This window comes from Anomalospiza imberbis, chromosome 4, assembly GCF_031753505.1.
Source record: "Anomalospiza imberbis isolate Cuckoo-Finch-1a 21T00152 chromosome 4, ASM3175350v1, whole genome shotgun sequence".
Lineage (NCBI taxonomy): Eukaryota > Metazoa > Chordata > Aves > Passeriformes > Viduidae > Anomalospiza > Anomalospiza imberbis.
The window spans coordinates 66572072-66584869 of NC_089684.1; the positions used below are offsets into that span (position 1 = coordinate 66572072).

Sequence of the window (12798 nt, forward strand, 5' to 3'; positions counted from 1 at the left end):
TTGAGGTGAAAATGATTTATATTATATTCATACTTGAATTCTTCATAATCTTTTCCTGTGCTTTCTGGTGCTTCATACCAAACAAGCATTTAATGCAAAGGAAAATGCTCTAGCCCTTTATATAAATCTAAAACTTTTAATATGCATTTATAGTGAGACTCAGGTATCATGGCTGTCACACTGACACAAGAGTGCCTCTAGAGAAAGAAAGAGACAGGTTAACCAGAGACTAACTTTTATTGTGCATTTTTTATGCAACAGAACAAATGGAACTGGAGGTATGTAGTAATAAAACCAATATTCAAATTAGAATTAACACCTGAAATAGTAAACTGTAGGTAACAAATGTCTTTATAATTAAAAAATATTGACTGTTTAAAAAATTCTCTAAGATTTTATATTCTTTAAAAGAAATGTGTGTTGCCACATAGAAAACAATTCACACATCCTATAGAAATTGTCACAAAAACCTTACTAGTCTATATTACACTATGCACTTTTCTTTTGTACAATATCTGATAAAGGTCTATCCCTAACCTGTACTTACTCTACACAGTACAATCATCATAAGAAAGTATTCATAGAATTAACTACACCATAACAATAAAAATATCAGGATTAATGTTTTTTTTAATCACAGTTTCTCCACAAATATTTGTCATAGAAAATATAGCGAAGGCATGTTGGCACAGATGGGCGTGCGGTGCTGCTACACAAAGTTTGAGAGAAGGCAGATACATAAATGACAGTAAGATTAAAGCATATGGAAGGATAAGACAAGAATCTCTATCCTCCTGGGACTTCCTGGAGTGACATGATAGATAGCAGTTTCCTTCTGTTGCTGGGAAGGGATGTGCTGGCTTATAAAGCACACTGCCTAAATATGGATATCTCCCTCTGCAAGGGCTTGTGTGCTATCTATTATTTCAGGTCCCATATCTAACATATTGCAGATATTTAGATGCTTCAATGTGTATGAATTTATAAGACCTAATGAACAAATTAACTGGATTCAGTTGTTGTGCAAGGTTTGGGATTTTTAAAATTAAATGTGTGGGTCAAGTGGCCATGATGGCAATTAAAAACAGACAACTGACAAAAGTTTTTATACTGTGTTATTTTAAAACAAAACATGAATAAAAACATGAGCTGGTGTCTGTTAATGCCTGTCTGTGACCATGATTCATGTCACTGGCCAGTGCACATAAGCAATTGAGGACAAAATTTTGTTCATAAAGAAAGGTCCAAACCTGCAAAGTAATTTCTACTGCCAAAGTGGCTTTCAGGATGAAATTATACTTTTGGTTATTTTGCACAATGAGAGTAGAGGATTGTGAGTGGTTCCAGGATGCTGGCTATGCTTTTTACACTAAAAATAAAGATAGGCTTACTAGTTATTTCAGCAAATCTTTCAGTTATTAAGTGAGAGGTCTGTCCAGTTCAGTAATTCTATTCTGTGACTGTTAAAAATTGTTTATATCTTAAACATCATACAATTAAGCATCTGAAAGGAAACCATCACAATGTTTACAAAAATACAGCATGATACATATCGCTGTGGACAAATTTACAGTATAATGTTGACTCACACGTTCTGACATGTTTTACCAAATAGTTCTGGCATGTGTCACCACATTAAACATAGACCAGCAAGACTTACACCATCTGAGTAATGTAACATCTTCTATTATAGTTCTTTTAAAAAAGTGTAAGTTCAACACTGAAAAGCTACTATAGGATACCTGTACTGTGACATTTCTATACACTGAATTTCTCCTCCAGTGGCCACCATGTGGTGTGACCGCTCCAAGAAAGTCACCTCCTGCCTGTAATGAAGGAATGCTGTACTAAACCCCTGGTCTAGTGAGGTCCTGTGTGACGAAACTGCTAGTTGACTTTAAGAAAATAAATTAATTATTTTGGGGCCAGTGAGTACCTTTGAACCCCCTTTCAAAAAAACCACCAAAATTAAAGTGAACCGAGAGGTATTGGACATTTGAGGGCCTAAACCATATGGGGACTGAGCAAGGTCCTCTCTATGGCAGTGCATGGTGAGCCTGTGTCCCGTGATGCCGCATGGGCCAGGAGAGACCTCTCACAGCCACAGGCAAAGGGAGGCAGAGGGCAGGAAGGAGCTCCTGTGTGGGTGAGCTGAACTTGGAGAGACTGCCCCAGCCCTGCAGCCAGGCTGGGACTCGAGGAGTACTGCACCCTAGAGAGCCCTGCCTGGTCTCTGAGGAAGGGTCCAGTGCCTCCTGCCTTGCCTGGGGAGAAGGTCGGGAAGGGGAGGAGAAGGGTAAAGGGAGCCATTAGTAGCTACGCTTGTGGCTTGCACAAGGCGGTGAGGAAAGCTGGGGGAGTATGAGAGACGCACGCGTTCAGGACAGTCAACGCTGATGAGGTAGCACTAAGGGTGGCCGAAAGTGAAGTGAGCTTTCTTCCCAAAAAAACAGCTCCCTGTACCTGCCAGTGGGGAAATGTTGCCTCAGGAAGTGCTGGTTCAGGCTGTGGAGGATGCCAACCCTGGCCTGAGTGAGCACACAAAGGTAAGGAGATGGAAACACCCTGATGTAGAAAGGAAAGGGCATCGTTTCTTTGGCATTGCATGTTTCTGGCATGGATCAATTTAGAGGGACAGTGGACTCCTAAACATTTAAAATGAAACTTCTTTTTGTGGATTGACTTTTGTTTTTAAAGCTAGTATCTGCTTCCAGTGTTGCGCACCATTGTAAATTCTGCTCCAATGGCTCTTTTCTTACAGCTCTCAGTCTGGATCCCAAGGCTACTCACTACAAAACACTAAACCAGGTTCTTCTTGCCCAATCCCTGAAAGCAACATTGACCAAAACCAGCACATTGTCTCCTTTCAAGGAATGGATATAAAACACAAGTTAAAGTGAAAACAAGAAAAGGCAATTTAAAGCCTCTAAAGCTACATAATATGGCTGCAGAATAGGAACAAAGGAAAATCTGTCTTCTGAAATGGCAATTTGTTTTTAGCAATCTTTTTTTAATGAAAACTGTCATGATCAACTCTAATCCTCTAGAAATCTAGAGAAATATGCTGTCTATCTGATATACAATGCAATTTTTATCTGTTAGAAATGCCTGTTATTGTTCTGGGTCTTTGAAGGATTCTGCTGTTGATGAGTGCTGCTGTTTTACTCGGGAAGCTTAATTTCCTGACAGAGCTGGCTAAGAAAGTCCCTGGATTTTCTGTCTTGTGTGGTACTTTAAGGTAGCATTTATAATTATGTTCTTTTCTGTTAGCAAATGGGAAACCACTCCTTTTTTTGTTGTAATCGTGCAGATTTGTACAAATCTCCTAATCTCCTAGTCAGGGAAAGCAAATAGCACCCAGCTGTTCTGAGTCTGGGCCTGGGATTGTTATCAATAGGCTGAAGAGATAGTAGCTGCTGTTTCTTTTGACACTTTTGTAGTTTTTAAATGACCTTTCCTCTACAACTGGATGAAATGAACTGCACGCTCCCTTTGAGTGAGCTATGAAGGGTTTGGAAATAATAGGCACTGAGAAATCCCATAAAGCAGGTCTTGAAGGGGATTTCTTTCTGTTAACTGGGATACGGTAGGATGGAGAAGCTGAAATGTATGCAGTATGTGTTCAAACATGCTTTGGACTCCTAAATGACAGCAGGGTTAAGTATGTTTAACAAACAGTCTCTCCTAAATTAAGTGGTTGCTACTGTTGCATGATGTGGCATCAATCTCCAGATCCATCTTGCATACCTCTGTTGAAGACTTCGTCCTGTGATCCTGGGTGGTCAGTCCCTTCGTAATACGAGCTGCCATTGTGAAGGAAAGTCCCCACGGCGCGGCCCTGGCGCGCGTGTCCCACCGCGTCACTGAACACCTTGTTTATCTGCTCTTCAGATGGCATCCACCAGTCTGGGTTGGAGGAACAGTGCATCCTAATGAACTCTGCAGGAAAACATGTGAGGATTAAAAGCAACTTGTCTCTGCAGCATCTGCTATTGCCCAGGTGTCAAAAGCTCATGGGAAATAAGAAAGGAGGTATTGCTGCTCTACTTAAGCAGAAGTAAAGCCTTATGGGGGATGCCATGATAATGCCACTTAGACCTATTTTATTTCTGCATAAGTGTGTTTCTCCACATGCAGTGTATGTTGTTACACCTGAGCTACCTAGGTGACTCATGGGACCTGGATATAAAATCCTTTCTTGTGGAAATAGGAAGAACTAATTTGAAGTGAAGGCTGTGATTCAGCACGTGCAATATGTATAGAAGCTAACACAAGCCAGGACATATTTCATTAGAAACCTGTTGGTATTTATACTCCAAGGTGATTGCTGTTGGATCTTTCTGACCTTCCTCTGCTGGCTCCTTCACCACCTGCAACCTGCAGGAGCCCCCAGCCTGCTAGAAAATGTCACTACCTTTATTTCAGTTTGGTGCTCCTGTCTGTTTGGGATATCTTTCTTTTCAGCTCTGCTATTTTCATCTCCCTGTATTTTACACTTATTTTTTCAGACACTAATTTGTCCTTAGAAATAGCTAAATGAGATCAGAGAGCTGATTTGGGGAGCCTTGCAATAGTTTTCAATGCAGGAGAAAATGTATTTTACTGCATGCATTTTAGCCATTTAAATAGCTGCTGCTGCCACATACAGCTATTTGTATGTGATGATTACATTTTTTTATAATTTATTTTTCAGATTCTTTGATGTGCTATATGCCAGACTTGCAGAAGGTGCCCTGCCAAGTCTGGAGTTGTAACTGCTAGACATAGCTCAAATAGGTGCATTTGGACTTTGAAACATCCAAATATGATTTTAAATGTGAGGGCATCTTATTGGAGATACTGGATACTCTGTACCTCATATAGAAATGGAGCTGCTTATTTATTCTGTAACATTAGTTATTCCCTCATGCAGCATTGTGTGTCCCAGGATATTTTTAAATTCTATTTTCTACTGTTGACAAGCCAACAGCACAGTAAGTGGTGTAAGGTAACTTCATTACTGTCACCACATCCCCAGACAGGGAATGCTGTGCTTTTACATGAGTTCCTGTGCCTGCAAGGTATCTCATCTGTTGGACAATTAGGATGTGATTTTTGCATAGCTCCTCCAGCAGTGTGTCTGCAAAAGTGATAGCGATCTCTATTTTAAATTCATTTCCCTGTAAATCCACACAGGCAACAGTAATTCCTACCTAGTTATGTTCGCATGTGCCCCCACACTCGTCTTTTTCTCAGAGAAATGGTTACCACGTAAAGAAGTAATGCTATAATTTAAGCATGCCAGGATGTTTTAAAACTGGTTCCAGACACCAGTCAGTTGTAGGAGTATATTAAAACTGTTTATATATATTTAAACTCTGAGTGCAGACAGAGAACCAGTTTGAGCTCTCTGCTATGGTGGAAAGGGATAATTAGCTGGGTTGAGAATTAGTCAGACACTTGTTACCTTGGCTTGTAAATGAGTAGGAGCTAGTGGCCAACTCTTAGCACTGGAGAAAGTTGTCATGTTCCCACCTACGCACGAAGGCCCAAAGGGAGAACTGTCTACTCTGCTTTCTTAGCTGATCATTACATACTGCATGTTTTGGCTTCCTCTACAAGCTTCTGATAATTAAAGAAACTACATTTCTCTTTGTCCCAAGGAGTGTTCCCCGTGTTCTGTGTGTCCAGGACCCCAGAAAAGAGACTGGCCACAAGCATAATTCCATGTACAGATGAATTTACTATTAGTCTTGGGAGGTGGGTCAGAGAAAGGGGAAGAAAAGAGTAAATGTGCTTGTGGGTAAATTATTAGTTGATACTTAAAGTAACTTAGTAAATGCTAAAGCACTTGTATCCAGCCTTCATTTTCCAGGAGAACTTCTGGGCCCCTGAATGTCACTCTAGACCTCTGCAGCATGGTGTACGATGGATTTGCCCTTCAATTTAGCTCTGATAGTTCTGGTAGAGCCTCATACAGCAGCTCAAAAGATTATTTTGTAGTACAAAAAGAGCTCGTTTGCCTAATTTGTCTGTATGTAAAATCTGAGTTCATTACCTGGTTACATCAATATTGTACCCTAACCACAAGTCTTATCTACTTGGCCTTGTTGGATTCTTCTACCCTAAGTAGGAAGAGGCCCATATATCTGATGTGTATAATCACTTTGGACTCCAGTTGAATGAGTGAAGATATTTTTATCACTGACTGACCACAATACAGCTTTTTACATTGCACTGGTTAGTAAAACATTCTTGAGGTTAGTTCAACCATACTTTCATGTATGTGCTCAAAAAATATGATAAAGTTAACTATGAATTAATAAAGAAATAATAATGATATGCATTTATACAATGCAGAAGTCAAAACTAAAAACATATTTTTACTTTGGCTTTAAAAAGTCCTGTTTTGTATGTTTTATTATAAAGCTTGCTACCAGCCTTTTCAAACAATTTTAGGAAACCAAAGTACACAACATTCTTTCCAATCTGTACCCTTTCTGTGCAATATCCTCACTCTCTAACATTGTGAAATGCTTGCAAATCTCCCCACCCTTTTCACACTAAATATGGGGCAAAGTTGTTCCATAACATTTTCAGGCAATGTTGCATCAGTATGCCAAAAAATAAGTTATATTCTTGACAACACACTTATGTACACTTTGTAATTAACCTGAAGATATTCTTGACCCTAGAAGATGTTTTCAAACCTACTCTGAAACTCAGCTTCTAACTCAAATGATGCCCTGTGTTCTTGTGCATCAAATCCTTACTAGACATTGGACTGTAACTATTCCTTTGGTTGGTTTTGCTGTGTATTGGTGGTAACAAATTACCTGAGCTTATTATAAAATAGTGTAATCAGGAATGTCTGGTTTTGCTTCATTGCTTTTTAAAGTGTATTAGTGCCATGTGCCCTTGCATTTGGGTCCTCTCTTAAATAAGAGGCCTTGTTTTTTCCCATCAAAAACACCCAAAACACACATATTATACATACATACATATTTGTATGTATGTATGAAAAGAAAGTGGAGGGTTTCTGGGTGCTTGTCATCTGCCTGTGAAACCCCTTCTAGTTCTGCAACTGTCAGCCAAAAATGCTTCTACTGAGCCAGAGCCAATGTGGTGAAATGAGATCACATATGGTGGACACTGAGCGAAAAGATGCAGTACCTCTGAGACATGTTACTTTAACTGGATCCAGAGGACGTCTTTCAGGACCTGTCTCTCCTGACTGCACTGACCTTTTCCTTTTTCCAAGGCCGCATGAGTACTTAAGCTCATCGGTTGTGAAAACAAATCTGATGAGATAGCGAAGGAGCCGTCGTCCATCTTTCTTGGAAGAATTTACAGCCTCATCCCATTGTTTACTAGTGATGTAGACAGGGTAGTTGTTCAGCAACTGCTTACTCCCCTGAAAAAAGAAATATTTTACAAGGCAAATAAGTGAAGATGTCAGTTGCAATAAAAGATAAGTTTTTAACTATCCACGATACTGACAGTGAAACACAACCCAAAGTGAACATGTAATTACTCTTACAGAGAATGAGTACTTCTAAAATTACATTTCCATTTTCTAGAACTCAGATTGGGTGAGGTACAATGAATACATTTTGAGAGATGTAGCTACTGATAATTTCCACTTTCACAAGCAGGTTAAAAAGAGTTAAGAATCAGCAACTGGGCATACTATTTAAGTGTAAGGTTTCTTCTTAATATGATAGAATGCATAAAAAGGGTCTTTGAAGACCGTGATCAAATGGATCACTTCATCACAGCTAATAGTTTACTTCAGAGGCGACTCTTTTGGTCTATTTTTATAATAAATTTATTACTTCTGTAGAACACACCTGAAACTTGACAGCAATTATGTTACTGTGAAAAATGTAAAGAAAATAAGTAAAGCAACTATGAAAACTAAAAGCTGCATTATTATTAATGAATGCTGTATTAACTCAAATTATAGCTTTAAAGAAATGCCACTGTGTCAGCTGGAAAGAAATTTTGCTTTTAACCTTTCTTAATTTGTGTGCTTCAATATTCCAACATTAAATGAGTGCTGTGGGACTAATTACGGGGATTCCTGTAATCCACACACATTTATAAACTCTCTTAAGTCAATTGTACCTAAATTGTATTTAATTCTTGTTGCCCATAAAAAGCTATAGTTCAGGATTACCCAATTAATGTAAGATGGTACTGTTAATATACTTGAAATAATTGAAGTACACAATAAAAACCCAAACCACACCCTCCTAGAGACTCATTCACTTTTACAGCTGCACCTCTTTACCAAACCGCATAAATCTGGAAGCGCAATTAGTGAACTCTTTGTGTAGCCCTCAGGTTCGACAGGAGCTTGCAGTGACCTAGAGAAACCCAGGTCTGATGCTCAGTGAGGTGCTCAGCCACATGCCACACTTGGGGGCAGCTGCTGCAAAGTTCTCACTTCCAGGCCTTTGATATCTGAAAACTATTTTAAGGATTACCCTTGCCTTCTTTCACATATTTATTATAGCATCTTGGGAGACAGCTTGAGAGCATCTTTGAAGTTTTTCCTCAGGTATTTGCTTTTAATTTTTTTTGCAAGTTTGATAAATATATGGAAGATTGAAATTAGTGAAGAGTGTGCTGAGATTATCATTAGATAATCTGTATGATCTAGAATAACACCACCTCCCAGTGGGGTTAGCATCGCTGGGAGCTCAGCCTGCATGGTTGTCTGCTACTTGTTTGCCTTGCTATAAGCTGCTGGCAAAAGCAGCTACAGACAAACCTAAAACGCTGCAAAGGAAGCCAATATGTGAGGGAAGAGAGATGGGCTCTGTCTGTCTGAAGGGCCTCTCCCCCCAGAACACCTCAACTGTAGCTATAAATTCAAGCTTGTAACCCCTAAGAGAAAAACCCTTCACCTATAGTATACTCCTGTTAAGTGTGGGGCTTTGCACTTCATTATCTCCTCAGGTCACTGCAAACGGGTCAGGGTCTATTCCTGCCCTCCATTCATGACACAGGCAGCTGCTCATGTACAGGTTTTGCCCAGTACATGATCCCCTGGGAAGCCAGTAATAAGTCTGAAGACCTCTGCCATGGAGGAACATTACAATACATCCAGTCCAGCTCCTTGTCCTCTTCCAACACTGGAAAGGAGCTGGGGAAGGAAGAAGAGCAGAGGGGCAGCATGGAGAGCTCTTTGGAGGTAATACACTCTTACGCTGAAGTAGTTGCAATCACTCTGTCCCAGGGGGAGCTGGCTTGAACACTCCCTTGGCTTGTTCCACTACATCAGTACAAAGGACCATGTGATCCTCATGCTGGTACCTAATTTTTTTTCAGCAGCTAGCTTCACTTCCCTTTTATATAAAGTAAGTTATTTTCCTACCTTTGATTTCTGAAACCTATATTTTTCCTATTAAAAAAAGCCTTTAGCGAAGCAATGACCATTCTTACTGTAACCACTGCAAAGTATAAGCTGCAGGTAAGTGGAGGCACTGCCTTGCTTTTAAGGCCTGCCAGACCTGGCTTATGCAATGCAAGCCCATAATGGCACAGGGTTAGGCTCCAGGCTTGCTCATGTGCATTAAGGACAGATGCTCATGGGTGGCTTTGCTAAGCAGCAAGCTATCCTAGAAGCTATTCTGTGTTTATATATATGAAAATAGGGTGCAGAAAGGCCCAACATCTAGATTTCATGAGAGCTCACATTGCTATTAACTGAGGAGAGGGTAATACATTTTGCGTAACTCCTCGGCCTCAATTTTATAACACTTCTCTCTTGTTCACCCTGAAATGTAGGATATTTTTCCTCATTCTTCTCCAAGGCATGATATAGTGTTATGCTACTCTGTTAAACAATTACTGGATTCCTGCTACAGATACACTTTCACTGCTTCCTCAGAGAGTAAAGCACTTCTGGGCAAAACATTCTCGGTAAATAAATGATGTGGTTTGGTGTGTCCAGCAGTCATTAAACTAAAACAAACATAAAACCTCCCAGAACTGAAATTAGCAGACTCTGAAGGAAGAACCAAAAATACAAATGTATCTCTGCTTGTATTTGTACATGATGAAATTTATGAATAAAAGATTAATATCTGTGTGTTTAATTGAATAAAAGATTCTGTCACACTGTGACAAGATATTCCTTGTGAGACATTACAGAACAGCCTCAGTTTTTACAGTACTTGAAAATTTTAGTTAAGCAAAAGAGCATTGGAAAAGGAATCCTTGGAATATACTTGAATGATAACAGCTAGTGATAAATATAAATATAAATACGTACATATCAATTTGCACAGGATACAACTGAATGGAGGAGCAAAGTGACCTACACCCTGAACTGCTGCATGCCACGTGCAGCCTCTCTCAGTCACGCAGCTACAGCTGTCACCAGATAGCCCTAGCCTAAATTCTACCCACAAGTATGGCGTTCCTGAAGAAAGAGGAGAGAAAAACTACCCAAGGCACGGCAAACACACCTGATGCTGATGGAGGGAGTTAGCTGCTGCTCAGTAAAGTAACTCTAGATAATACTAATGATATGTTTCTTCCATTTAGGGGATTACTGTACTTAAGAATGACAGTTTTAAACCTGTTTTTACTGCTAAATGCCTACTGATTTATTTGCCTATGTTTGTAATGAATTATCAAGCATAAAGAGATGTAGCTTGTTTTCACTGTACACTACCTCAGTTGGATGCTCTGCTGGCTGTGGTACCATAAGCTGGTTGTGATGCTGAAGTACGGTCTTCAAATAATCTAAAACCGTCTGGCAGGGCACTGCATGAAACAAATGGCAATTACTGTATATTAGCCATAAAGCATAAAATAGATCAACAATATTAAATCAAGCAGTGTTCCTTAGTATCTCTTTTCTATGTCTGTGGCATTTATTTCATATAGGAAATACTTCTCATTTTGATTTGTGAAGATATTTAATAAATGTACAAGTATTGTATTGCCTATACTGAGATCTCTGAAATTAATTTTTTTTCTGCCCACTAGTTTCCAAAGGGTTTTTTCCCAAGTTTGAAATTATAATTACTACAAATACAAATTAGGTCAGCAGTAATGATAGTAAGAAAAAAAAAATCTGTAAACACTGTAAAAATCCCAAATCATACAAAGGAGGAAACATTTATTGGACCTAAATAATGCATTGATTAACATGTAAATATGCTTAAATGCTTTCGAAACTACAGTCTGATTAAATATATTAAAGAGATTCAATGACTCGTATACGCCAATTTCTACTCCATCCCTCCGCCCAAATTTATTATAAAACTAGGTGTTAGGCAAATTGCTTTCTTTCTCTTTGCCCTCATCCTCCCCCCTTTCCATTCCCATCACTCTTATCCATTTCAGTAGTGGTACCAACATCCTATTCCCTTCTGTTGAGGTGATAGGTTAATTAGGGATGATTCAATTATGGGTCTCTCTTAAGCAGATGCTGCCACATCCCTGATTAACTCTGGAGTATTTTTGAAATACAGCTCTTTTCTCCTGAGCCTGAAACACCATAGGAGAATTAAACAGATATTAATCCAACATTACAACTTGTGCAAAACTAAATAAGTACAGTTTTTATGGTACCTTTTGACTTTCACATTTTGAATGGGTTGTTTTTGTAAAGTATTCAGATTTAATCATAGCTTCAGCTCAAAACCTAGAAGAAAGATTTGCATTCCTTTTTTTTATTACTATTTCATGGCATTTTATTATTTCTTTACACCTGAAGAAATGTGGTGTTTTGGGCTCTATCTTAAGCTGGCAATCTGAAAGCAAGCACTGGAATATCTGAGAATGTATGAAGGTAGGATTTTTGGGTATTTTGCCCTATTTCCTTGGCATTCACGCCACACAGCTTACTATACCCCATGTCTAGGCAGACAGGGTGCAGAACAAAATTACTCTGTGCAAAACAGACCCTTTACTATGGGATAAGAGGAGTTACATCCAGCAGTCTGCATACAGAAGTCATGTGAAGTGCCTGATATGATGAATAAATTTCATGTTATTTCACCCCACGTTGACTTCTCTGTAAAGACAACCCATCAGTGTATTTACTCTTGCTTCTGTTTTTTCACACAGTAAGTAATCTCACTGCAGGCTATCCAAGGATGTGTTTACCTGTGTTCTTCCAAGGGGATGGGGCTTAATCGAGAAGACAACAGGAAATTACTTAACCTGTTGTGTCCCCAGCAGATGAAGTGCAGCTCTACTTGAACTCTATGCTGCTGATAAAATGCCTTCTCATTACCACTAAGAAACATGAAAGTACTAAAAGCTGGTCAAAGCTTATAAAAACTTCTATCCTCATAAAAGCAGCAATGTTTTGAGCATTGTATGCTTTTTTTTATCTTTGTAGTGACTGGAGGATGCTGATCACTTCTGACTTTAAAGCCATGACACAAGCACAGTTTGCTTTTGATACAAATAACCTCAGCCTTTCAAACACCAGGTGCTACTTGGAAATCCAGACTTCTTTGGGCTGCCATATTAACTGAAACCTAGAAGAAACCACAAAGAGGGCAGCACAAGGTGGAGAGTCAAAGCTTTGGTTTTGCTGCTGTGTCCCTTTTATGGCTCTGCAGATATTCTCTTTGCTGAGAACTGTTTCCTCCAAACTCTTCAGGAAATGTAACTTTGTAAGAGCCTGGGGGTCCCAGCTGGGAAGATGAATAATCATTTAAGTCTACCATTTTATTTATTTTGTTTATCTTCGATGGAGTCTCTACAGGGTTAACAAGATCATAGCCCCATGGGCTGATACTCTGCATGTTTATGCAGGTATCCACTATCAGGACATCACCAACAGGG

The 12798-nt window shown here is 39.3% G+C and overlaps 1 protein-coding gene across 2 annotated transcripts in view; it reads right to left on the minus strand.

The window, feature by feature from the left end:
* Positions 1–218: 218 nt before the first annotated feature.
* BEND4 (BEN domain containing 4) overlaps positions 219–12798 on the minus strand; it is a 31176-nt gene continuing 18596 nt past the window's right edge. Inside the window, exons 3-5 of one of the 2 annotated variants that reach the window (XM_068188958.1) lie at positions 10667–10758; positions 7153–7393; positions 219–3939 (exon numbers count right to left, since the gene is read on the minus strand). In XM_068188958.1, the coding sequence (XP_068045059.1) occupies positions 3722–3939; positions 7153–7393; positions 10667–10758 (551 nt within the window). In that variant the 3' untranslated portion in view covers positions 219–3721. The remainder of the gene's footprint in view (positions 3940–7152; positions 7394–10666; positions 10759–12798) is intronic. The other variant, XM_068188957.1, reaches the window with a different exon arrangement.